At 58.3% G+C, this 25,193-nt stretch overlaps 10 protein-coding genes across 10 annotated transcripts; 4 read left to right on the top strand and 6 right to left on the bottom strand.

The window, feature by feature from the left end:
* Window positions 1-775: 775 nt before the first annotated feature.
* Window positions 776-2,275, bottom strand: B0I36DRAFT_358622 (histidine phosphatase superfamily; the record flags this gene model as incomplete). Its single annotated transcript, XM_046157995.1, has 1 exon — window positions 776-2,275. One exon carries the CDS (start codon window positions 2,273-2,275, stop codon window positions 776-778), a length of 1,500 nt encoding a protein of 499 aa, XP_046019509.1.
* Window positions 2,276-3,954: 1,679 nt separating this feature from the next.
* Window positions 3,955-5,984, top strand: B0I36DRAFT_23618 (glycosyltransferase family 15 protein). The gene is made up of 4 exons (XM_046149448.1): window positions 3,955-4,344; window positions 4,422-4,820; window positions 4,890-5,379; window positions 5,445-5,984. Exons 1-4 carry the CDS (start codon window positions 4,061-4,063, stop codon window positions 5,784-5,786), a joined length of 1,515 nt encoding a protein of 504 aa, XP_046019508.1. The 5' UTR covers window positions 3,955-4,060; the 3' UTR covers window positions 5,787-5,984.
* Window positions 5,985-7,776: 1,792 nt separating this feature from the next.
* On the top strand, window positions 7,777-8,676 carry B0I36DRAFT_234996 (dienelactone hydrolase family protein; the record flags this gene model as incomplete). Its single annotated transcript, XM_046149368.1, has 2 exons — window positions 7,777-8,307; window positions 8,347-8,676. The coding sequence occupies 2 exons, from the start codon at window positions 7,777-7,779 to the stop codon at window positions 8,674-8,676; spliced, it is 861 nt and encodes a 286-aa protein (XP_046019507.1).
* An 869-nt stretch (window positions 8,677-9,545) lies between these two features.
* On the top strand, window positions 9,546-11,061 carry B0I36DRAFT_23578 (glycosyl hydrolase). Its single transcript, XM_046149425.1, has 3 exons — window positions 9,546-9,610; window positions 9,681-10,090; window positions 10,173-11,061. The coding sequence occupies exons 2-3, from the start codon at window positions 9,785-9,787 to the stop codon at window positions 10,893-10,895; spliced, it is 1,029 nt and encodes a 342-aa protein (XP_046019506.1). The 5' UTR covers window positions 9,546-9,610; window positions 9,681-9,784; the 3' UTR covers window positions 10,896-11,061.
* A 1,059-nt stretch (window positions 11,062-12,120) lies between these two features.
* B0I36DRAFT_345051 (Anp1-domain-containing protein) lies at window positions 12,121-13,308 on the bottom strand (the record flags this gene model as incomplete). The annotated part of the gene is made up of 1 exon (XM_046156321.1): window positions 12,121-13,308. The coding sequence occupies one exon, from the start codon at window positions 13,306-13,308 to the stop codon at window positions 12,121-12,123; it is 1,188 nt and encodes a 395-aa protein (XP_046019505.1).
* A 1,246-nt stretch (window positions 13,309-14,554) lies between these two features.
* On the top strand, window positions 14,555-15,599 carry B0I36DRAFT_23561 (uncharacterized protein). The gene has a single exon (XM_046149411.1). It carries the CDS (start codon window positions 14,783-14,785, stop codon window positions 15,557-15,559), a length of 777 nt encoding a protein of 258 aa, XP_046019504.1. The 5' UTR covers window positions 14,555-14,782; the 3' UTR covers window positions 15,560-15,599.
* Window positions 15,600-18,626, bottom strand: B0I36DRAFT_23560 (ankyrin repeat-containing domain protein). Its single transcript, XM_046149408.1, has one exon. The coding sequence runs from the start codon at window positions 18,494-18,496 to the stop codon at window positions 15,641-15,643; it is 2,856 nt and encodes a 951-aa protein (XP_046019503.1). The 5' UTR covers window positions 18,497-18,626; the 3' UTR covers window positions 15,600-15,640.
* Window positions 18,627-19,322: 696 nt separating this feature from the next.
* B0I36DRAFT_380204 (uncharacterized protein) lies at window positions 19,323-19,880 on the bottom strand (the record flags this gene model as incomplete). Its single annotated transcript, XM_046160805.1, has 1 exon — window positions 19,323-19,880. The coding sequence occupies one exon, from the start codon at window positions 19,878-19,880 to the stop codon at window positions 19,323-19,325; it is 558 nt and encodes a 185-aa protein (XP_046019502.1).
* Window positions 19,881-20,290: 410 nt separating this feature from the next.
* On the bottom strand, window positions 20,291-22,309 carry B0I36DRAFT_312858 (2-nitropropane dioxygenase). The gene is made up of 6 exons (XM_046152555.1): window positions 22,062-22,309; window positions 21,604-21,984; window positions 21,282-21,472; window positions 21,107-21,192; window positions 20,815-20,991; window positions 20,291-20,700 (listed from the first exon to the last, which is right to left on the bottom strand). Exons 1-6 carry the CDS (start codon window positions 22,183-22,185, stop codon window positions 20,592-20,594), a joined length of 1,068 nt encoding a protein of 355 aa, XP_046019501.1. The 5' UTR covers window positions 22,186-22,309; the 3' UTR covers window positions 20,291-20,591.
* Window positions 22,310-23,131: 822 nt separating this feature from the next.
* On the bottom strand, window positions 23,132-24,944 carry B0I36DRAFT_345047 (uncharacterized protein; the record flags this gene model as incomplete). Its single annotated transcript, XM_046156320.1, is given in 5 exon segments — window positions 23,132-23,177; window positions 23,567-23,696; window positions 24,205-24,289; window positions 24,636-24,814; window positions 24,827-24,944. The coding sequence occupies 5 exon segments, from the start codon at window positions 24,942-24,944 to the stop codon at window positions 23,132-23,134; spliced, it is 558 nt and encodes a 185-aa protein (XP_046019500.1).
* Window positions 24,945-25,193: the final 249 nt, after the last annotated feature.

Genomic DNA, 25,193 nt, shown 5'->3' with positions numbered 1-25,193 from the left:
AGGCCCCGGTTGTTTGGGTCGAGTCCCACTTTTGTCGACGTCGTTGCTCTTTTTGATTCGCGGCGCGGGCTTTTGTGTCGTTGAGCAAATTACTTTCCTTGGACAAAAGGAACAAAGGAAGGAAGAAAGCGAGAAGGGCGAGTAAATAAAACAGTAAACAAGATTTGGACGAAAAGTATGTCATGTGTCGCTATCCTTGGGTAAAGGGATATATTCCTTTTTTTAATTCTCCCTTGAATCAAAATCGATTGAGATGGTTGTGATGTTCAACGTTGTTGGCGGGGGAGGACTTGTATTTGTTTTTATTTTCTTATTTTTCTGGTAGAAGTGGGAGAGGCGTGCTTCCACATGCTGTGGGGCGTACCGCGACGACAACGTGCAGCAAGGAAGTATTTTAGGTTCTAGGGGTACGGTGTTTTAAATTCGTGAATTCATTATCCTAAAGCTGAGACTTTTTATTTCATTTTTCCGACGCACTTATTTCCAGTTGCGTGGTATATATGTGTATGTAAGTGTGTGTGTGTGTGTGTGTGTGTGTGTCTGCGTGTCAGCCGGAGCTTCTGGCGCCTGCCCATCCGTTGTTGCCCCTTTGTCCATTCCCATGCGTTCCCCCAAATATTTGCGTCCTGGAGAAAGAACACAAAAAAGAAAAGAGAAAGAAGAGTGGAAAAGAAAAGGACGAAAAGGAGAGAACGAGAAAGCGAGCTGTGTGTCTTGGGGACCAGACCTACTGTCTGTTTGGCCAAACCACTAGTACCCGTCTCTCACAGGACAGCTAAGAAGAAAAGCTCGCCTTGTCCTTGGTCAAGGCCGCAGCCCTGGCAGCCTCGGCGCCGCCAGCACCAGCACCACCGAGAGCAGCAGGGCGCTTGCCGCGGCGCACGAGGAAGAAGACGAAACCGCAGATCGCGAGGACGGCGAGCGTGACCATGGCACCAATGACACCGGCCACGGTGTTAGACAAACCACCCACATTGCCACCGGAAGCACTGCCACTGCTGGCGCTGGCATCGCCGGCTGGCGAAGAGGAGGAGGAGGAGGATGGGCAGAATGCCTCGGTGCTGCCACAGACGCTGCACCAGGTGGCGACGTCGGTGATGGCGCGGGTCTGCATCTCCTTGACGAAAGTGCTCCAGCTCATGCCGGCCTCGGGCTGGCCGAACAAGGGGAACTGCGCGAGCGGTGCGCCCGCGTCGGAGCCGTTGCGGAAGAGGAAGCGGACCTGCAGGTCGTCCGTGCTGGCGGGGAACGCGGTCACGTTGTCCGAGGTGAAGATCTCAAAGGACATGGTGCTCGCGTAGTCGGGCAGGCCGTTGAAGTTGTCCGACACCTTGGCCAGGCCGGACAGGCCGAAGAAGGCCATGAAGGTGTCGTAGCTGCCCGCGAAGAGGGAGAACTTGAGCTTGCCGGAGCTGGCGACGGTCTGGTTGAGCTGGTTCAGGATGGCGCCGGCCAGCGTGCGCCCGCCGATGGACTTGTTGTCCGTCGGGTCGGCAGCGTCGATGTTCTGCCCGGCCTCCCAGCTGTCGGCGAGAGTGCGCAGCTGGGCGAGGTCCTGAGGCTTGATCCCGGGGAAGGACTGGTTGTGGATGGAGGCGACGTTGATGAGGTCGAAGATGTCGTAGGCGTTCTTGTACGACATGTTCTCGGGCTTGTAGTCGTAGACGTCGGCCACGAGGTCCCACAGCCCCGCGTAGAAGTCCTTGGTCGAAGACAAGATGGTGCTGTACGCAGAGGACTGGAAGTACCCCTTCTGGGCCGATGAGGCGGCCGGGCACGAGTCGTCACCCTTGATCCAGATGGTCTGGGGCGAGTCGGTGTTCTCGCCGTGCAGGACGACATACTGGTAGCCCTCGAGCGGGGCGGAGACGGTGGTGCCATTGTTGAGAGTCTGGATAGACAGGCTATTGTTGTCCTCATTGGAGCCGGCCTCGTTGAGGGGAGGGTAGAGGCCCTGGAGAAAGGCAGTGGCGGTGTTGAGGAGGACCATCTGGTCTGGAGCACTGGCATAGAGCTGGGCCGGGACGTACTTGTCCTCGCTGATGCCCAGGATCTGCTTAGGGGCACCGGCGGCGAGGTACGTCTGGCGGTAGGCGGCGCCGACCTGGTGAACTTGCTGGAAGCCCAGGTTGGTGAGGGTGTAGCCCGGGTAGTGCTTCGAGGTGCGGTCGCCGTGCCGGGAGAAGACGGTCACACCCAGCACGGTCTCGCCCACGACCGCAGCCGGGGCGAGAGCCGCCGTGATCAGAAGGCTCTTGGCGAGAGAGGCGGCCATTGTGAGGTGTTAGTTAGACACTACCTAAGTAAATAGAATGGCTCAAGTCAGAAGGATCCGGACAGGAGCACCGGCGAGTAAGCTGTATACAACAAGATCACAGAAGACCACAGCCCAGAGGAGAGGAGACGAGCAGGCAAACGAGAGAAGTGCCGCCCGCGTCCGTCTTGAAATAAGAAAAGGCCAAGCCGGCGGGGGCCGACGCAGGACGGGTGGACGGCCGGGCACCTCGTCCATCCCACGCCGTCTCCGCAGCGGGGTCGGCCGCGACGGTCGCCCTCGGTGCCAATCAGCGCAGCTGCGGTTAACCATCCGGCTGCGGAGCAGGGTTCGTGGCGCTATCTTGCATGCTCAGCTGTGAAACTATCGTGGGAGACAATAACACGAGGTAGCATAGCACGCGGGGCCAAGTTGGTTGCTGACTGATGGGCTCGCTGGGTGGGCAGGTCGACAGCTCAAGGATGGTCCGCCGTCGGGTCGGCGAGCAACCCCTCCGCTTGCCGATCTGCCGGGCTAACAAGCCGCCCTATCTGCGCCCTCGAAGGCGTCTTGCTTTTCATCTTGCTTTCCATCTTGGTTTGAGGATCTGGCTCAAGATCGTGCAGAGGCAGCAGCAACTCCAAGCAGTCGCCAAGAGCAGGCACTAAAATGACTTGCCGGATATTCAAATGGTGCGAGGGCAAGTACGCGCGTCGATATGCAAAGCTCCAAGCGGATATTGGGTGGTCGTGTTGTCATTCTGGCGTCGTGACTCTGATCCCTGGCAGGGTTGTCCAACCGATTGCAACATCCTCAGCAGCTATGGCAACATCCATGTGCCGAATCGCGCCCTTTCCGATGGCTTATGTAAACAGGACGCTACTGCCAACCCTAACATTGGAAGCCGCGAGGTCACAGCGCCACACGAGCGTGGCTGGTGCGACTGGGAATCCACGCTGCACCGCCACGCCCCGGCCAGCTGGTTATCGACCCATTGTTGGGCCAGCGAGGGTGCTGGAGGAAAATGCTAATGATCGTGTCACCAGAACTCCAGATAGGTCGCTGCTAACGGTCGTTGCTCATATGAGCTCAATCGAAGCAGCCTGCACAGCTCAATCTTGCCCCATGGGGGTCATCTTGCCCTAGATGCCCTCAACGCACCAGAAGGCGAGAGTCCTTCCTCATACGGCCAGAAGCCCAGTACCTCATTGTGCCACACATCCCAGACAAGCTTGGCAAAGAGCATGATACTGTTGCCCTGATTGTCAATTATTTCAACCACCAGGCTTGGGTCGTCCAATATCACTCCGACTTGCAAGCACCTGCGAGCTGTAATATGTGCCTGTTTCCCACCAAGAAATGCAGGAATCAGGGGCTTATCGGGGCTTATCGGGCGGCCCCCTCCCACTCGAAACAAGGCCTGTCAAGCCACGTTCCCAGAGCTGGGTCTTTCCAGGTGCCTTGCTCGCTGGGAGCCAAGCCACCTCAGCTCCCACGCACGCTGCTGCCGTCCAGTCCTGATTAATCCCCTGGCTTGCGTCAGGCTCACCACCATCACCGCCTCCCGTCCACACTCACACACGGACACACACATCCATCTCCCTCATCGGCACCCGTCCGCCCCTATGTATAGCGACACACAACCATCCCTTGTGTGTCCCCGGCGGCTCTCCACGTCGCCCATCTAGGCCCAGCCTTGCTGACCCATCATCTCGCCAAAAGCAACCACCAACCGCCTGGCTGCCTGTCCCCTTCGCTCCCATCTCTCTCCCTTTGGGGACTCGCTCCTGACAGAGACCTGCCATCATGGATCTCTTCCGGCGCGCCTACAAGCGCGTTCCGGGGTCGGGCTCGGCGCTGCCCACCGCTGACGAGAAGCGCCGGTCGACTGCCTCCAAGGCCACCCAGAGCCGCCTCGCTTTCCTCCGCCGGCCGTTGCGACTGCGCGGCAACTCCAACGTCACCGTCCCTCTCGGCGTTGTCGTCCTCTTCCCATGCCTAATCGTAATCATCATACTCCTCCTCTTCGTCCGGCACCCAGACTCGCCTGGCCGGATCTTGATGCCCGCTGGCGCCCCTCCCGCCATCCGGTAAGTCCTTCCCCCCAAAGCCTCGTGGCCGCCACATGCATGCTGTACAGCCGAGCTAACCGGGCTTGCCCCAACAGGAAAATCAGCGAGAAGCACGACAAAGTGTTCGTGACCGGCTGCCTCGAGCCCGATACGAGCAAGCCCCGTGCCAATGCGGCGTTTGTCGTCCTGGCTCGCAACAAGGAGCTCGATGGTGTGATCCAGTCTGTCAAGTCGATCGAGCGCCACTTCAACCGGTGGTACCACTACCCTTACGTCTTCCTCAACGACGGCGAGTTCAACCAGACATTCAAGGACGTCATCAGGAACTACACTTCCGCACCGGTCGAGTTTGGCAAGGTCGAGCCCGGCACGTGGGGCTTCCCCGACTGGATCGATCCCAAGGTCGCCAAGGAGGGCATCGCGAAGCAGGGTGACGCTGCCGTCATGTACGGTGGTCTCGAGTCCTACCACGCAATGTGCCGCTTCTACTCTGGGTAAGACTGCCACACCTCGTCTTTTATATACAGACTCTAGGAGCCTCTTCTGACACTGCCTGCGTCCAGGTTCTTCTACAAGCACCCTCTCCTCGCCAAGTACGAGTGGTACTGGCGCTTGGAGCCCGAGATCAAGTACTTCTGCGACATCACCTACGATCCCTTCCTCGCCATGATTGACAACAACAAGACGTATGGATTCACCATTGCCGTCAAGGAACTTCGGGAGACTGTGCCCAACATCTTCCGTTATGCCTCGGCCTACAAGCGTCTCAACAACATCACCTCGCAGGGTCTCTGGGAGATGTTTGTCGAGCCTCGTGACAAGCCCGCGAAGCCCGAGGACGACCCCAACTACATCCCTCCGCTCCCCGAGGAGATCATGCGCGACCCTGGTGCCCTGCCCGAGATTGATCCCGAGGCCATGGAGGGCGAGTCATACAACATGTGCCACTACTGGTCCAACTTTGAGATTGCCCGCCTCAGCTGGTTCCGCAGCAAAGAGTACGAGGACTTTTTCGAGATGATGGATCGCAGCGGTGGCTTCTGGATGGAACGCGTAAGTTTCTGGCCCAATTGTCCCAGCCTCGATTGAGAAAGTGCACAATGCTAACTGTCCATTAGTGGGGTGATGCTCCGATCCACTCTCTCGCTGCCGGTATCCTCCTTGGTCCCAAGGACATCCATTACTTCCGCGACTTTGGCTACCGACACACCACGATCCAGCACTGCCCCGCCAACGCTCCGTCCCGCCAGCTGCCTCGCGAGCCATTCTTGGAGATGACGACACTCAACGAGAAGGAGCGGATCGAAGAGGATGAGTACTGGGAGAACTACGATTCCCCCAAGGAGAACGGTGTCGGCTGCCGCTGTCGCTGCGACACCGATATTGTCGATGTCGAGGGCAAGGAAGGTTCGTGTCTCGCCGAGTGGGTCGACGTCGCTGGCGGCTGGGCCTCGCCTTAAGAAGCAGACAAATCAGCCTCGCGTGGCAGCCAGCGAAGTTGGTTGAAGCGCAGGGGAGACGCCAGATCGAGTAGCCGGCATTCTCGACAAATTGTTTGGAATATAGATCATGAAAGTGTAAAGGAAAAGAGCATCGACAATGCATACCGGTCGTCCAGAAGGCAAGTATGTCTGGGGATCAGGAGTTTTTGGAGCACAACGTGTACGGCCAGGAGTGTAAGCTGTGCGGATTCCAGGCACATGTGCGTGCACTGCAGATTGTGGCCGTCGCAGGCGGACCTTTATTACGAGTTACTCGTGTGCCGGTGTGACATTTGTATCTCTGGATCATCTGTACGAAGTACATAATACTGAGTTTGAAGTTAGTTTTGGCCTTGTGATTCTCGCTGTCTGTCATGACGGCGGCTGGTGATCTGGTCTGCTGGGCACGATGTGTGATTACTCATGTATTTGCGAAGCCAATATCCAAGCCTACAACGCTATCGGAGCTCCTATGGTCCTTCCAAGGATATGGCGTGCAATGTATCGGGTTCGTGAGTTTTTGTTGTCAGCTTTCCCTTATTTCCCCCTTGCTCTGCTGGGTTCGCTTGGCATGGGGTTCCAATAAGCTTAAGTCAGCACTAGACGGTGTAAGACTATGACGCCTGGGTCGATCTGTACGTCATAAGTAAAGACGAGCTTGACACGAGCATACCTGGGCCCCGGGTATCGGGGAATTTCAGACGAGAAAGGCAGCCTTTGCGTAATAAAAATGTCAAGAATGCATTGCGAAGTGCCACTCATGACTGACAAGTCTTTGATTCCTGGATTGTCGCCATATCTGCCTGACTTGATTCTCACCGACCGGCATGCTGGTTCGCGCAATCCGGGACGATCTCGTCCGCAGCTGTTTCCCCATTTGCATGAAGATCGAGCGAGGAAAGGTTGGATGGCTGCCTAGAGAACCCTTGAAACCAGCCGCATCATCCCACAGGAATCGGCTGAGGCATTCGAGTAGTATTGAGACAGTAGTCGATAAGAGATGACAAAAGAGAACCATTTTGAAAGCTATTACTTTATCAATGGCCTTGGCAGAGCTCTTTTCTCGAGGTTGAGTGCAACCTGCCACAACAGTTGAGGAGTATAGCTACAGGTATATACCGAAATGGTAGAGGCAGCGTTTGTACGTTATGTGAGAGGCTAACCAGTACAAAGCAAGAATGCTGGCCGGGCCGGCTGCGGAAGCTGATGGTGAGGAGGAAAGGCGCTTGTAGGGTAGCGGTGTTATCATTCATCCAACAACGTTCCATTTTTGCTTGATGCTATTGGAGGATGCCGCACAGCTCAAGTCGAGGCTGGTCATGGAGATCCCAACATGTGTCTACAAACTCTTCTTTATACCTGGAAAGTCCTCATCCCCGCCAACTGCAACTGGCGCGGGTATTGCCACGATCGTTACGGATTTTTTCCCGCAGGAGTGAAGCTGCAGTCTTGCAGGGCGTCGTGCAGAATACCCACTGGCCCGTGGATCCCATACTTCAGCAGGACAAGGTTCCCTGGTTAACGTGCGGGATTGTGCACTTTTAAACACGGCGACTCTCGGCAGGTCCCCGGGCGACCTGTGCGACAGCGCGGATTTTGCTCCGGCTAACTCCGCATGTGCGCGTCAGTAATCTGATACTCGGTGTATCGTATTGCCCGCGCGGCAGGCCGGGCACAATTGAATAATTTCGCGAGCCACGTGCGTCTTCCCCTCGAGACGCCGCTCTCGGCCCCGAACGACGGGCATCGTATAGGCCGGAGCGGCCGTACCTGGAATAAGAATGCAAAGCTGCGGCCCCTGGTCGGGCAAGTGAAGAGGCTCTTTCTCATGTCTCGTGCCTCGTCTGTCAATCTGACACCGCATCACACAGCCAAGCCAACCCCCCCTCGCCACTGTCACGGCAGCAAATCGGGTGCAACGCCGACAACCAGACCAAGAAGTGGCCATTCGGGGCCAAACATTACGACAATGAGTTGTCCCGACTGCTACCGCGGCGGCGTGACGACCGAGCACCCCAAGGGCGAGGAGAAGACGATCCACGGCCGGCCCACCTACGTCGCGCAGCCGCCCCGCGGCACCACGCCCAGGGGCATCATCCTCTTCCTCCCCGACGCCTTTGGCTGGCGCTTCCCCAACAACCGCGTCCTCGCGGACCACTACGCCTCCCGCGGAGGGTACCTCGTGTACCTGCCTGACTTTATGGACGGCCACGCGGTCCCCGCGCACGGGCTCGCCGTCATGGACAAGGTCCTGGCGCCCGCGGCCACGTGGGCCGACACGCTGCTCTGGAAGCCGTGGTACGCCGCGCAGATGGTCCCGCTGATGCTTGACTTTGTGTGGCACTGCCGCCAGGTCGGGCGCAAGGGCGTCGTGTTCGACTTTGTCAGGAAGCTCAGGTCCTCATCGGCGCCGCTGCGCATTGGGGTGGCCGGGTTCTGCTGGGGTGGCAAGTTGGGCACGTGGCTGGCGCAGGACGAGCCCAGAGGGAGGAGGAGCCGTGTTGCCAAGGAGGAAACGGAGGGAGCTCCCGAGGGCCAGCCGCCGCCGCCGCCGCTGGTGGACTGCGTCTTCACCGCGCACCCGTCCTTCATGTCCGTGCCGGCCGACTACGAGGCCGTGTCGCTGCCGCTGAGCGTGGCCATTGGCGACACCGACATGGCCATGCCGGCCGGCAAGATCCGGCTCATGAAGGAGACGCTCGAGGGCAGGGACGATGCCGGCGGCCGATACGAGGTCAGCATCATCCCCGGGGCGAAGCACGGGTTTGCGGTGCGCAGCCACCCGGACGACGAGCACGAGATGGCGTGTGCGCTGAGGGCCGAGGACCAGGCGCTTGCGTGGTTCGACAAGTGGTTGGCTAGGGACTGATCTCGTCGCGTCGGGGCTTCTTCAGGCTGTGTGGCATGGCCTCACTGTTTCTGCACAGATTTTGTGTGTTACTTGCAGGGTCTTCATCGTGGTCGTGGCATGATCTTCGTCGGCAAATCAATCTGCACCGGAGCCACGGGATCACGAGGGTGTGTGTGTGGGAGAGGGAGAGGCGGGGTGAGGGTGATCGACGGCAGGATGTGACGGCGTGTCGGCTATTACCACCACTGCCGGCGCCGTCATAGATCTATATAACCGAGGGTCCCTTTTCTGGAGGGGCGGAAGGGTCGGACTCGTAGCAGACCAATGCGACTGGGCCCATTGCCACGGTGCTCTTACGATGGACGGCTGGCTGTGGCCTACATGTTACTTGAAACGGCTCTGTGACTAGGCAGTGTATGATTGTTTCGCAAAGGGACTGTACGGCATAAAACAAAACCACGCCACATTCCGGGACTGACAATTTCCCACAAGCTATTAGCAGGAAAGGGTGGTAAGAAGCAAGCTTAGAGCCAACTAGGTTCGGCACGGGCGAGGGGGGTCGCAGTCCCGACAAGAAAAAGAAAACCACGTCGGGTAATGTGACCTACCCAGGCCAGCCAATTACCGCAGGACTTGTGGTCATGCTTCGCTGGCACTGTCGTCATTCCCCTGTTGTCGTCCCATCGGGGGAAATGCCTTGGTTGACGATCATCCTGACGTGATTGGTCGACGGGGAGGGTACCCCCGGACCAGGGGGGCACCTTTGGTAGGCGTGAGTGTGGGGAAGTGGACTGGGCTGTTCCGATACGTATGTAGATGCTGCGATCATACAATAACATGATGGGGACAATCTTGTTCGCCCCCGGCCCTGGTGGGAGGCAAGGATGGTGATCGCTTGGACTTGGGTAGCCTATGGACTTGGCTCAGCCCACGTCAGCCCATCTATTTAAAGGCCAGAACCCCCATGACGGATATCTTGCCGAAGTCTCTAAGCACTAAGGCTAATCCGTTTTAAAGCGCAGTTAAAAGATACTCGTCCCTTCATGGCTCATTAACTCGACCTGGAACCAATATTCGGAAAACATTCTGAAAGAGAGAGAGACACACACATACACACACATACACGATGCACAGTCGACTCACATCCACATTCTCCTTCCTGGCCGCCGTGAGCCTGCTCTCGCCAGCGCAGACTCTGCCATGGGGAGTCGCCGCCTCGCCGCTGCTGCTGCAGAAGCGCGTCAGCCCGGTGCTGGCCGGCTTCAATGCGGACCCCAACATCATCGTCTTTGGCGACACGTACTACATCTACCCGACCAACGACGGCGAGAACTGGGAGGGCAAGAGCTTCTATGTGTGGAAGTCCAAGGACCTGGTCAGCTGGACCAAGAGCGCCGAGCCGATATTGACGCTGGACGGGGTTGATGTTCCTGTGAGTTCCCTAATGCCGCTGACCAACATGTTTAGCGACATCGTCATTCTGAAATTAAGGCCTGACCATTTTGCTGTAACAGTGGTCAGACGGCAAAGCCTGGGCACCGGGGATCATCCAGCGCGGTGAGAAATACTACTTCTACCACAGCGGCTCGAACCCCGCGACGGCCGACCTGTCCATCGGCGTGGCCGTCGCCCCGTCCCCGGAAGGGCCCTTCACCGCGCACGCCGAGCCCATCATCACTAACCGCGACCCGGAGCCCGTCCGGGCCAGCGGCGCGGCCATTGACCCCATGGCCTTCCACGATCCGGTCTCGGGTAGGTGGTTCCTGCTCTGGGGCAACGGGCGGGCGCCGGTGATCGCCGAGCTCAACGAGGACATGCTGGGGATCAACTGGCCCACGGCGCGCGAGATCTCCGGGCTGGAGGGGTACTTTGAGGCGCCGTTTGTCTTCTTCCGCGACGGGCTTTACCACATGACCTGGTCGGTCGACGACACGCGCGAGCCGACGTACCACGTGGCCTACGCGACTAGCACGGATCTACTCGGCGGGCAGTGGGCCAACCACGGGACCCTGCTGGAGCAGGATCCCAGCCTGGGGATCCGGGGCACGGGACACCAGAGCTTCGTCAATGTCCCCGGCACGGATGACTGGTACATCGCGTATCACCGGTTCGCGGTGCCCGGCGGGGATGGCATGCACAGGGAGACGACGATTGACAGGGTGTTTTTCGACGAGGCGGGCGTCATGAAGAAGATTGTGCCGACGCTGGAGGGCGTGCCGGCTCAGGCTGTGCCGTGAAATGGATGGCGCGCTAGAGCGAGGGAAAAGAAAAAAAAGAAGAAAAAAAAAAACCTGGCTTGATTAGAGGTTGTTATGTGTACCATTTGCCGGAGCACACTCAGGTTCCATGCTTCTTTCATTAAGGTACAAAATGTACCTTGTTACACGGAGCGATATACTGCTTTGAACTATACTCCATGAAGATGACGCTTGCGCTGTTTGTCTGGGAGGTCTGCAGCGCACTCGCGACTGGTCAAGCGTTAAACAGACAAACAAACTGCGCTGTTTGGAATTTCTCCAGAAAAGACACAGTTTAATCTCAAATCAGTAGTCACGTTTCAACACTTGGTCAGGGCTGTCTGGTATCCTGCGGAGATTTTGTCCGTATTTCGAGCTCACAAGTGCAGGCGAACGTACGTGACCAACGGGGGCTTCCTGCGGCAGCCTGATCACCAAGCGTCAACATACAGAGGGCCTTTTTGAACGCAGCGGACAACATCCACTGCAACTTGCACCTGTTCCTTTTCGGATCCTGCTTCGACGCGGGGACGAATACAATCCCGTAAGGAACCCTTCGCAAAAACCTTGTTTTGAAGTCCGCTAAAAACATGCTTGCAGTATATAGATAACCTTTATGTACTCGCAGCAAGTGGGCAAAATGTATGTATGTACAAGAATTAATTACCATATTCACCTATTACCGCTCTGAAGAAACACGATGCTCAGATATACGTCCATTATACTGGTAGTCTGAGGATAACGGTCTTCATCCTGCAGGCTTTGTGGCGCTACTTTCCACGCCACAGCTCGGGAGTTGGGCCGGTTGCCAGAGCGCACTCCTCATGGGTCTTTTGATGCCCACTTGTACGGTGGTGTACTGGTTACAGCAACCGTCTCCTCGGTGTACGTGCCCGACAGGCGGTGGGCTGCACAATCTGATGCGGATACCCAAATGTGCCTATGCTGCTGGAAGCTGGGAGTCATGCACGAGAACTTCCCTTGGCTATGTCCCGCCGTAGAGCATGATCTTGCTGTTCCAGAGGGTGCCCGCAGCTTTTCGTGCTCTTCAGGAGGCCATCAGCTGACCTCTCTGTGGGTTGCCGTGTCTCTCGATGGCTTGTGTCTTCGCCAAACGGAAAATACGACGCCGTCCACGGAAGACCACCGTCTTCTCGCTGATCTTTAACGCCGCATCATCTTGCGGATCTTTCGTATGCTTCGACCTCTCCGCCCCTGGTCCAGATCAGGAAACACTGCTGCCCAGATCAGCGTGCCTGACATAATTCTGCCCTCCAAGCAGATAACACCCCTTGCCGGCAATCTGCCGAGCCATGTAGCAGATTCCCTCTGTCTCCATGCCCGTCCAGCCTCCGTGATCCCAGAGCGTGCCCACGACATTGAACGGCGGGAAGATGACCCCGCGCAGCACCAGGTCGGACCGGATATAGAGGATCGTGGCGCCCACGCTGTCCAGCGGGACGAGCGCATCGTCCGCAGTGCCCGCCAGCAGCTGGCCGGCCTGCGTCCGCGTGTCGCGCAGCTCCTGCGCGGCGCTGGCCTGGTCGGACAGCGGGACCGCGCCCGTGATCATCTTTGCTCTCTCGGCCGCCGCTTTCTCACCAGCGCGCTGATTATCATTATCGTTGCTGCCATCAGAACCCCCAGCATGCGCCGACAGGCTCCACGCCTTAGTGTCGTAGTCGCTGTCGGCGTCCCGCAGCCTGCACCGGGCCGTCATGAGCCCGACGTGCGGGTTCTTGTTGGCCTGGTCCATCATGCGCTGCACCAGGCCCTCGGACAGCTCGACAATGTCGGCGTCGATCCAGAGCAGGTGCGTCTCGTCCTGCACGGTGCGGAGCATGAGGTAGTTGCGGGCGCGAGCAATGTTTGCACGGTGCGTGGTCTCGCTGTCGTCGTCATCAGGGCGTGAGGATGACGATGCCGGCTGGAGCAAGATGGAGGTCCTGGCAAAGGGCAGGGCGCGGGTGGCGTTCTTGATCGAGTCGAACTCGTCCCGCTGCGTGGTCAGCAGGCCGATGGACACGCTGGTGAAGTCGAGATCTGTGCGGATGAGCAGGTCGATCAGGTCCGTAGGGGTACGGCCCGAGGAGCGGGAGTCGGCGCCCCACGAGGCCGAGTCCTTGCTCACGACGAGGATGAGGAGGTTTGGGTGTGGGAGGTTGAGGATCTCGCGCGTGTAAAGGGTGGTGTCGTCGTGAGATTTGCCCTGGTCGACAACAACGTCGAGATCGCCTGGGATGTCGTGCTTGTAAGTCGGGCGCTCGAGGTAGCCGCACTCGCCCCAGGTCCGGCACGAGAAAGGTTGACCCTGGCGCTCATAGACTAGGGACGAGATGCTGAAGATGATGGTCAGGACGAAGACGGCCAGCAGGCACAGGTTGGCCCATGGCCCGCTCGGCCTGGCGAACATGGTGAGGGGCGCCTGTGGTGGATGAACAAGCAGAGGGGGGCTGGCGAGGAATCGGTCGAGGTCAAGGGGCCCTTATCCGTTGAGCCACTCACAGACGGCCTGAGACAATAGACTGAGAGAAGAAGCCTTGGAGGATAAAGTGCAAGCTGGCCATTGAGTGCCAGGCGGGCGAGTGTAAAGCAGACGGGAAGATGGGCGTGCGTGCCTGGTCGCTGGCGATCCGTAACAAGCTGCCCACGGACCGAATGGGAAGCCGAACGTCGACGCCACGAGGGGGACTAACACGCCGCCTAAAGGAGAGACCAACAAAGTCGAGCCGCGGAGCTTTCCGAGCAGAGGAGGAGGGCAGCTGGCGAGTTTGGGTCGGGACAAGGCTGACAGAGGGTTCTACATTGTACCTTGTTGCTGCCTACCATATGGCTCTTGTGTTGCCCATGACGGGATGGGCGGTGCTGCAAATGGCCGCAATCTGCAGAATGCGACCCCGAATCCGCCAACGATGATGCCAAGCAGATGTCAGGCGAGGAAAAGTGGACTAACAGGATCACCGGTCATGACGGGCTCGCGCCGAGGCATTGCTGCGATTCGTTCCGTAAGGGGGGCGGGTGGTTTTTTGCACTTGGATGCGGCCGGCCCCCACCAGCACCCCTGATGCGTCGCCGGCGATGCTGTCACGGGCGGCCGAAGGCTTTAGAGTTCAATCTCTCTCCAACGGGGAACCTGGGAGGAAAAGATAAGACGCGCGGCGCGTTGGCATGGTTCGGCGTTCTCTGACGAGGCAGTTTCCCCGCACGCAGACGAGTACGTTACGTAGTCGCATGGCAGCCCACCTCGTGCCATGTCTACTCCGCAAAGCAGTCGCCGTCGAGGGAAAGCTGTAGTTGTTGTTGTTTGGCCGCCACCAGATCTGCCCAGACGCAAGGTTGTCTGTTGCCATGCAGGCAGGGTTTGGCCACCAGGCTCCCCAGGCAGACGCCGCGGCGGCCTGACGAAAGCGGCTGCTCGGGTGCCAGGGCGGCCCAGCTCGCCAAGCACGCAGGCACGCAGCACTTGGCAGGCAGCCACACCCGCTCACTACCAGTCGCCCGGTGCTTGTGCTCCGGCAGGCCTGCTCACCACCATCACCACCACCACAGTAAGTGATGACCTGGGGGACGAAAGAGCATGTCAGGGATGCAAGATGCCACGTCTGTCTTGTCTGGCTCTAATTAGTCGACTGTCCACAGATCTACGCTTATCTGTGGTTGCCTTGCAGAGAAGCCCAGGGAAGCAACTGTTCCCCGAAGGGAAAGAGCGACCGGCACGCACCCCCCTGGACCAGGGGACCTCGTTGCCGGTATCCGTTCCGCCAGCGGCCTCGGATCGCGCGGCACATTGATCCCTCCCAGCCGTGCCTGCCTGCCTGCCTGCCTGCACCACCTTCCTTCCCTCGCTGCAGGTGCCATGCCATGCCTTTTGTCTCTTCCAATTCCACATGAGCGCAATTATGCAATTTTGGCATTGGGCATTGGAGTCAGCCCTGTTGCAGCCAAATGGGGGGCCGGGGCAAATTCAAGACTCTTGGCTGCATGGTAAGCCACACTCTCTTTTTCTCGCCTCGAAGCCCGCCCGGGAAACCCAGAGACCATTTGGCTTTCACCGAGCGCAACCCTGCAGGGCTTATATAGGAGAACCCTGGAAGCAATGGAGATTTCCTCTTTTCAAGCTGGAGATTCGTTCAAATCATTGCACGGCTCAACCTGGTGGCCCACCAGACAAGATCCATCCCTTCCTTCTACGGGGCACAAATTACATTAGGACACGACCCCTACTAAGGGGGAAGGGGAATAGGCCCAGTGACTCTTCCCCTTCCGTGGCCATCTGGTTCTCAGGCGAAAAGAGGAAGCACATTGTCAACCCGTCTGGACGAGCGCGTGCCAGCCATCCACTGGGACTACCGAAAGTCTACATGCCAGCATCACAACGCAGCCGAGCACTTGCTGATCGATTGACAACCCCAACTCCATGCAACGGTGAGCCAAGACCTCGCGGAACATCCTCGTCTGCCACGCGTTGGGCACCATGTCGCTGCGTGCGCTTTGTACAAAATCAGATGTTGCCAGTGCCCTGGCCGATGTTGTCATCTAATTATCCCGTCAACACCTTGTGTCATTCTGCCATCCACAACTCAACCCACCCACACAGCACAATGCAGCCTTTATATGGAACGACAAATGGTATCTCTTTTATCATCATATCCACACAATTCTGATTGTACACTTTGGTTTTGCTTTCGCTTTCGCTCTCGCTCTCTATTCCAGAACCCAGATATGCAGCACCGGTCAACGTCGCTTCAAGCAGGAAGCTCTACGCTGACTTGCGCAGGCTGTCCATCTCGTTGCTGGTCCCCGCGTTGTGCCGCAGCTGCCGCGGCCGCAGATGCCGCTGCTGTTGCCGCTGCCGCCGCCGCCGGGCTCAGACTCTGCCCATGAACCTCTTGTGCGGGCCGCGATTCTGCGCTCACCAGCGGCAGCTCCACGGGGGCCGGATAGTGTGCGGCGGCCACTTGGACCATTTGCTGGTGGTGTGGTGCCAGCGGCAATGCTTTGACTGCACCAACAACGTGGGGCGGCGGCTGTTGTTGTAGTAGTTGCTGCTGCTGCCGGAGCGCCATCTGCTTCTGGTGCTCCTGCTGCATGTGAGCCCGCCGTGCACTGATCATCTCGGCCACGCCTCGATAGTCGCCGCCGCTCCAGGGCCCAACTCGGCGCGGGGGCCCTTGCCGGCGCAGGTAGTCCTGGCGCTGCGTCTCCGTCCACGGCGTGAATCCCGCGTCGTCGGCGGCGTCAATGTTTGCGCGCCTCGAGCAGAGCAGCTGCGCCATGTCGGCGCGGCCCCAGAGGACCGCCACTTGCAGCGGGGTCTGGCCCAGGCCGCTCCGCACCTCAATGTCGGCTCCGTGGGCAACCAGGGCCTGGGCGATACGGAGTGAGTTTGCCCCAGCGCCCGGATTCGTGCTCGGGGTTATCGCGATGTGCACCGGGTAGCGGCCTTCGTCGCCGGGGACGTTTGGCGAGGCCTTCAGCGAGAGCAGCAAGTAATCGACCATGCGCATGTCGTCGAGCGCGACGAACCGATGCAGGAGGGTGTCGCCGGGGCCCAGGACTGCCTTGGCCACTGCCTTTTTGGATTTTTCCTTGGAAGGAGGTGTCGGCGGGCCCTGCAGGTTGATGTCGGCACCTGCTGCCACCAGAGCTGCCAGGAGTTCGACTGACTTGCTTGCTGCCATCGCCAGCACCTCGAAACTCTCCTTGGGGTTCGCGCCAGCCTTGAGCAGCAAATCGCACAGCTTCACGTCACCCGTCGAGGCTGCCACGTAGAGCAGTGTGTCCTCGGCCGTGCTGGCCTGCACGTGGAGCAGAGCACCTCTCTCCAACAGAGCCGCGGTGGCAGCTGTGTTTCCCATGGCCACCGCATACCGCAGCGGTGTCTTGATGTTTTGCTTGGGCAGCTCCTTGTCAACCTGAGCACCGGCATTGATGAGAAGGTGGATGCACCTGGGGCAACCAAAGTCTGCGGCGTAGTGAAGAGGCGTGAGCCCATAGCGGTCTGTTACGTTCGCAGTGGCCCCCACGGAAAGCAGAATCTTGACAATCTTGCACTGCCCAAGGGCTGCCGCTACATGCAGAGCCGTGATGTTGTCCTGCTTCTCGACGATGATGTCGTCGCGCCACCGATGCTCCATGACCTCTTGGACGCGCTCTGACCTGCGGTGCAGGATCGCGTCCCACATGTCCTTCTCGACGACCTTGAAATGCGAAGTCAGGTGCTCCGGAGTCACGTCGAGATCCTTCGTGTTGGTGAAGCGGTTGCGGTACATTTGCTTGTCCGGCTTCTTCTTCTTCTTGGACGGAATGCTCACTGGTGCCCATGCTGGCGTGATGCCGAGAGAGTAGCTCGTCACGCGCTCCAAGAAGCGGTCTGGGAACAGCTCGTCACCCTGAGGCAGGTTCGCGTCGACCTCGCCGTCTTCCTCAGGCCCAAAGGAGCTCGACTTTGTGAGCAGCAGGCTCGACTTCATCTTGCGTGCAGATATCATGCCGAACTTGGTACCGGCGGCTGCGGTCTTCATGGCGTCCACAGCGGGTGCTGAAAGCGGAACCATGTTTCGCTGCATCGGCTGCGTCGCGGCAAGGGCCCTTTGGTATGGCTGCATCTGGCGCTGCAGCTGAACCTGCTGCTGTTGCTGTTGACGTTGCTGTGGCGGAGGGGTGATCCCAGGACTGGGGGGCAGGTCCGACGATCGCGAGGAGCTCGTAGTGTCTCTCCTGTCCGAGGTAGTCTGTTGCAATTGTTGCTGCTGCTGCTGCAATTGCTGGAGTTGCAGCTGCCGGAATTGCCTCTCTGCTTCTTCGTACTGTGGCGGGCTGTCTATTACTGCGCCCATGGGCGGCGCGGCATTCTCGTCGGAAGACGTGGAAGAATGCCTCCCAGCGGCATCCTGCGAGGAGCCGAGGCTCACGGCTGTGGCGCCGAATTCCCGCATCCGCAGTCTGACTTTTTCGTCAAGAATAGATGATTCCGACTGCTGGGAGGCTACAGGAGCCTTTCCCGTGACTGGGGCTGGGGTACTGGGGCCGGCTGATCCCGAGTCCACATGAACGATCTGAGGCGGAATCGGTTGCGTTCCACCCTCATTCGGGGCCACTGGCTCTGCAGGACCTTGCTCTGCGGCTGGCAGAGGGCTGGCTTGGACTTGATGGTCCGCTACCGGGGCAGCAGCGTCACTAACCCGAGAGCCGTCCATGTACGACCCGAGAACAGCCAATTTGTTCTTTAGAGCTTCCTCGCTGGCCGAGATCTTGGCCACGGGCCAGACCAGGGTCCAGGTGGACTTTTCGATGCTGCGGGTGGCCTGGGAGACCTTCGCGGCGTGCTCCTGGAGGTCTCTGAAGACGGCCACGAGATCGTCGAGGTGGCCGCCGAGCTCGGCAACCTCGGCCTCGCTCGTGAATGATGGGCTATCGCAGTCGACCATGGCGAGCAGCCGCTTGAGGGCCTGCTTGGCGGCGGCTGTCTGGGCGACGAGGTCGCGGAGCTGCGGGGGTGCATCCTGGCGGGTGCGGAGGAGGCGATTGAGGACGACGGTGCTGGCCGAGGCGGCGCCGGCGGTGTCTACACAGCTGTAGGCGAGGTCGATGTCGGCCATGATGACAAGTCCCGGACCAAGAAGTCAGATGGGGTGTGCCGTATCGTGCTCGCTGGGTGAAGGAGGGGGGGTGTTGGTGGTCCGAATGGGCCGTTCAGTCGGATTGAGCCATTGAGCTAGCTGGCTGCCTGGAATCGGGTCAGACAATGTCGTCGCTTGGCGACCTCTGGAACTGGAGCACTGCTTGTTCAAGGTGAATTGAGACGAAGGGAAGGGGAAAAAGAAAGGCTTTTGGTCTTGCTGGAGCCAGAGCCGTGACGAATGCCACAAACCCGTCAGGTCGGTCCAGGGCTGTCAGCACAGCCCCCGCAAGGAAGTAGGTACAGGCAGGCATTGACGACAAAGCCCGCTGAGCTGAAAGTGTATGGCCCATGCCGGTCAGCTTCTTATGCTGGGGCTGGTGGGGGAGCACCCGAGCAGGCCAATGGCAGCGTCCCAGAGGGTACGTCTTCCCTGCATGGCCCCCGAAAAAAGGGAAAAAGCTTGGGCGATTCATGGTCTGGGGCTGCTGCTAGCGCCTGCCCGGATCCGGTAATTGCGAGTCGAGGTGGGCCAGCTGTGCTATTTGTGTCAGCCGGATCGGCCAAGTCAGTCACTGTTTCCCAGATGGGGGCCAACGATCGGCACGGATGATATATTAAGCACACTGCAATACTTTGGTGCCGGCAGCTCCAAGCTCTGACCAGGCCGCGGGCGAACTCAATTCTATTGGGCAACTTGGAATGTCACGCTCTGCTCCTGCATGCTAGATAGAGCAAACCAGATGTGTTACACATCTCCTGCACCGTTCCCCAAGGCCTGTCCCTCTCATCTCTGTTTGCCCCTCTCAGAAACTCTTCTTGAGAGCCACTCGCGCACAAGACAGCGGGAACCCATCAGGCTCCCGGCTCAGCGCAAAGAGCTGCCAGCTGTTGTAATGGCTCCACCGGCACGCCAGAAATCCCAGCCCCGTGCCCTTCTGTAGGAACCCCTCGGACTCCGAGTACGTGAACTCGGTCCCGCTCAGCCCAGCGTTGGCGACGACCTTGGCCCACACCTCGTAGGATGCGAGCCCGTCGTACGCTTGCACCTGCGACGGCGTCGTGGCTCCGAAGCCCAGATAGTCGATCTTGGACGAGTCTGTCGGGTTCAGCGCGAACGAGCGTGGCGCCGCCGGGTCGCAGGCCCCCACGACCATGTCGTTGAAGCCCGCGCCCGTGTGGTATGTGCTTGCGCACTTGCCGTCGACGCGCCGGTCAGAGGAGGCGAGCTTGAGATTGAATGATGTCGAGGGGGCCATGACGGCCAGGGCCGGGTCAGGCGCTGGGGTCGGGGCTGCCAGTGCGTGAGTCAACAGCGAGAGAGTCGTTAGGGCAGAGACGGCGGCGCCGATTGCAAGCTTCATTATGATGTGGGGCAAACTTCGAATCGTGCTTGAGCAATGTTTGAAGCTTGTATCGTAAGTGGGAAGAAGTGGCAAATGCCATGTGCAACACAACATTGCACTTCGAAGGAATGCGTGAAGGAGAAGGCCTCTTATACAAGGCTGGCACTTGCATTGTGGTGCATCTGAACGCGGTGCCAGACTGTCTCAGTGCCACGCGACTGGATCACGGAAAGGGCCCAGTAGTCTAGACTCCAAGTGGCTGCTGTTTGACATCGACATGACACCAGACACATCGCGGGACCACGGCCAACATCACAGCCCATTGTCGTTACCATTGGGCAGGGGCGGGAGCTAATAGCTGCCAGGCGCGAATCTCGGGCCGCGACCTTATGTGGCTGCGACACATTGTGCCCCTTGCCAAGTTGAACGATTATATGGTTAACGGGGCTAGGCGTGGCGGGTCTCGACTTCTATCAAGCGCCCTGCAGGGAACACTGCCCAAGCCTGCAGAGAATTCTGGAATGTTAGAAATTCGACGAAGAAGCATTAGCCTCGACCATGTGATACATTTATATGTTTCATAGCACTGCCAGCCTACACATAGCACAAACTATGACCCAACATTCACAGCAGCCCCCAAGCGTCTGGCGCTTCGACTTCCGGGAAAAGGTGGGACGTAGTCTCCTTCGTTGCATGAGCTACTAAGCGTCATGTAAAAGGTTCCAGCTACTAAGCGAAAGCTTGCAGGAGCTGAAGGCTTTCCAGCGCCTCCGCCCTCGTCCTGTCGAGGATCTCCGCGGCCGGCAGCACCTCGTTGATCAGTCCCACGCCTGTGCCACTGTCATCGTCACAAGCGAGTCAGCTAAACTGCATCTACATGAAAAATGATAAATGTCTTTGGCGCCGAGTGGGCATGGCAACCATGGGTTTGCTGGGGAAGAAGATAACTTACGCCCAGACCACATCTCTTGACGTGTCGCCCGCGCTGACAGCGGCTTTGAGTCTGCCTTGGTTCTCAGCGAGAGTCACGCCATCGCGCTCATCGAGAATCGAGGGGCCGACCAGGGCCCGTCCATCAAAGGGCCCGGGAAAGATGTAACGATCCTCAATGTGGTCGTGGAGCAGAGATCTGTTTGTGAATACAAGAGTCAGTCTTGGATCAAAAGGTTGCACTACATCAACAACCGCGCGCTGATTCTTTGTCAAGAAAGCTTAATCGCAGGACTGTTCAAGCAAAAACTGACTTGACTGTGCTGGCACCGCCGTCAGTGCTCTGGATGATGGCGTCTCTGGCGGACAGCTTCGAGGAGGCCTCCTCGGCAACAAGGAACTACCACGCCACATCAATCGTTCACGAGTCAGCAAAGCCACTATTCGACAAGTCTCTGCCGGACGGGAACCGGCAAAAGCAATACTCACGCGTGTGCCCATCCCCACCCCGTCTGCGCCCAGGGCTAGCGCAGCGACAACACTGCTACCATGTGATATACCACCCGCTGCCACGATGGCAATGTCCCGGTCGCGGTACTTCTTTTCTCGGGTCAAGGCCTTGATCTCCGGGACAAGACTGATCACGCTGGACCCCTGGGCCCACTGATGTCCACCGGCGTCTGTTTTGTGGATTGTCGCATGATTAGTTGACGATTCATGCAAGCACCTAGGAACGCACTCGTTCGTACGAGACGGCGCTCCACAAAGCAATAGTATACTTTGACGGCACGACAAGGAAGAAAACACTCACCGACACCCTGGGCGACGAGCCCGTCCGCGCCATCCTCAAGCGCCTCCCGCGCAGCAGCCACGTTGCCGACCTGGACAAAGACCTTTGGCGACCAAGACTTGTCAGAGGCAGCGCGGATCACAGAGATGATGTCCCTGTGCGTAGTCGAATCGGGCTGCGGCACAAACAGCCATATAGCCGCGGGCTTGTGCTTGCGCAGGATCGGCAGGCCGGTAACGGCAAAGTCCACAACGGAAGGGTCGAACGTGAGAAAGCCCACGCCGACGGGCAGGGTGTCGCTGTCAGGGATGGCGAGGATCGCCCGCGCAACCGAGAGCTGCTCGTCCAAGTCGGCGAGCGTCGGGTTCCCAGGCGTAAAGTCCCAGGCTCCGGCGACGAAACCTGTCCGGTGAGAAAGAGAAAATGTCAGAGGCTTACACACAGATAAGAGGGACGGGGCAACGGCCCAATGAACTAACCAAGCCCGCCAGCCTTGGTTACCTCGGCCGCCAGTATACCGTTGACACTCATGAACATTGGAGGACACATGACGACCGGGGACTTGGTGGTTGGAAACCAGGTCTGGAGAATATTAGTGGCCATTTTCAATGAGAACTGCTCTACAGGCAGAGAGATAATGCTAGAAAATCGTCGTCTTCCGGCCAGAAGGACAATAAGGGTCGCTCCGAGGCACACAGCGTCGAGTTGAATTTATAATGCTCTGCCACCTGGGGTATGGCCTGACTCAGCGGCGTCCCTCTATAATCCTCCGGGGGTCCAAAGCAGCAGCATCCTGGGCATTCCATGCGGAACTGTGGGGATGTCGAATGCGTCTACTGCCACGTCGGCTCGGACTGCAGGCAGCCAATCACGCATCAAGGAGACATTGTCTACATTACTCGGAATTTGGGGAGCAAAATCCGTCCGTGGCTATTAGAGGGATCGCCCATGTTCTTCTCCGCACGGCTCCACAAAATGGTGAGGGTGAGCTAAATGTTACTGTACTTGGCATAGCGGTTGGATTTGCTCGGCACAGACGGGGTTTCCATAGCACAGCAAAGAGAGTCACACATCTGGACGACATCCGTGTTTTTTCGTGCTAGATCGAATCTTCCTGAAGAGAGTCTGGGTCACGGCCTCCAAGCCAAATATACAGACCGGAGTGCCTACCGATCCCAGACGGATCCACACAACATGACAGCCACGTTCTCTTGATGTCATTATCTTGTGGAATGCTCCATCCGATGACGGCATGCTCTATCATGCAGTCGGCATCGATCGTATTGGTGACCCCGTCAGTGACGCTAGCGGTCTGTCGACCTTCAGAACATGATGCCCACGACACAATGACCTGGGCAAATTGACAAGCAACCGAACCCCCAAAGATGACCTAGCCGGCCTATTCTGTCACAGAGAAAATCCTTATGGCGCCGGAGTGAGAAAGGACTCTACCGCATTCCTTTTCGAAGCCATCATCGTGGCGTCGCAGCAGCTCAGGAAAACGACCTGGACTAAGCTCAATCAAAGCCCAGTCCATGATGCGCTGAACTTAAGCATCGACACGGGCCTCGGCAGCAGCCGCGCCAACACGGCACCTCCGCAGACCCGAGAGAGAGAGCCAGGACATGGCCTAGATGGCGGTCAAATGAGGCGCACCAGGTGCAGCGCTGGGCGTGCCCGTCTTTGTCTGGCTCGGTGGACTCGAGCCGCGATTTTCCGTGGTTTCTGGAGCCGCGTTACGGTGCCTCTTGACGAGGGCGACCCCGCACCAATTCTTGAATAGCTGGTGTTTCTCATGCAGCCAAGTGATGACCGTGCTGTGGTCAGCAGAGGACGGACATGCGACTGCCGAGCCGGCCCGCGCGCGGGAAAGACTCCATGATGTGCGATGGGGATACTTCGGTGCCTGAAAGAGACAACTTCAACCGGTTAGCCATGTTGGACTTGGTTCTGGTGAGCGGGCCTCTAGGGGGTGATAGCTTACTGTCGGTCAAGACGTGATGGCATGCCCGCCTGATGATGCAATTCTGTCCCATCGGGCCACCACACGAGAGCAGAGAGCCCAAGCGTGCCGGTGCGCTGCAAATTCGCTGCACCAATGCTCGTGCCCAGGACTATGTGTGTGTGTGTGTGTGTCTCCTATGCCTCTCTATGCCTCTCTGAGCGGGCAGACTTCGTGCTCCGTGCTATCCACGTCACGGCAGCCGTCGCCGGGCACGCCTCGACCACCTGAATGCCTTTTGTGCAGGCCATTTCCATGCTCTGCAATCAGGCGAGCGGTTGGACCCCTGACCGTGTCATATGGTCCGGATGCATACCCGAACAAAGAGAGAGTGTAGGGCACGTTTGAGTCATCAGCAAGCCGAACAACTCTTCGACAACCACCCTTCTATGATACCCGGTAGAAACCCTATCGTGACCATGTTGACTGCATCGCCCCCAGCGAGTTCGACGCGGCGGACACGGAACGCGCCGATCAGAGCCCAGGGCAGCCCTCTAGTTTCGAGAACAGCGCGAACAAGCCTGTTGCAACATGATGCCCCCGAGAGCCGGATGCAATGAGTCAAAATGAGTGCAGAAGGGTCAGTGTCGTGGTCACAAAAGCCTCCCTTGCACAGTTACATAGGCGAACAAGTGAAACATGCCCAAACACCTTGAGCGTGACAGGGGCAGATGGGCGCAAAGTCTGCTCCGGAACAGATCTACACTATCCATTAGTGACTTGATGTTGTGTCAACGACGGACTCGCAGCCACGCTGCAGGGTGCGACATGCAACTGCACTTACCACGGGCACATACCCAGCATGCCGTAACAAGCCTCTTCCCTTGCTCGTTAGTCAGGCCGGGCGGAGGTTGGTGAAATGGAATGAGACAGTTGCCTTGCCTTGGGGTGCAAGGCAGGTACAACCCGAGTGCTGCAAACCTGTGCCCAAACAAAGGAAGCCGCAGCAGAATGTCTCCATCCAACAAACCAGCAAGGGGGACTGAGGACTTCAAGGCCATCGTTGCAGACTTCCAGTACATGATTATGTCCTGCCCACGAGTGCCGACACCTGCTTCTCTTCGACGCCATCTTTGCCCACCTCTAGTAACTCATCGCAGAGCACGACGACAATGAGGTTGATGTGAGTTGCAAAGCCCCACTCAAAGTCTCGCGTAACGAGGACAAACTCACCTGGTAACATACGGCCACCTGTCTGGCGCGGACTGTACATTCCAAACGAGGCCTGATCTAGGAACTAACCAAGCCTGAAGCCCGAGGACACCCTGCTATTGTTATCCACAGGCTCCTCGGTGGCGACCGCGCCGTGCCTGCCGAGGACCAACTCCGCTGTGCCGAGCAGGCCCTGCACTTCTGCCATATTGATGCAGAGCCACTTTCCCACAAGGATCAAGCTTCGCGATGGCTGCGTAGGAGAGTAGGTGAGAGACTTTTATCATTTGTACTAAGCGCGGATTTACTTTGGTCGAGACGTATTTTAGCGGATATACAGCGCCGTACTATCAGCCGAGCATAGTATAGAAATAGCTCGAGTATCTACTCGGGAGGATTCGTAGAATAGTCTTATAGAGAAGGGAGTTTTCACTACCCGTACGAGCTATTGTAGTAA

This window comes from Microdochium trichocladiopsis (assembly GCF_020744255.1).
Source record: "Microdochium trichocladiopsis strain MPI-CAGE-CH-0230 chromosome Unknown B0I36scaffold_1, whole genome shotgun sequence".
Classification (NCBI taxonomy): Eukaryota; Fungi; Ascomycota; class Sordariomycetes; order Xylariales; family Microdochiaceae; genus Microdochium; species Microdochium trichocladiopsis.
The sequence above is the reverse complement of the archived record's forward strand: the minus strand, read 5'-3'. Positions and strand labels throughout refer to the sequence as shown.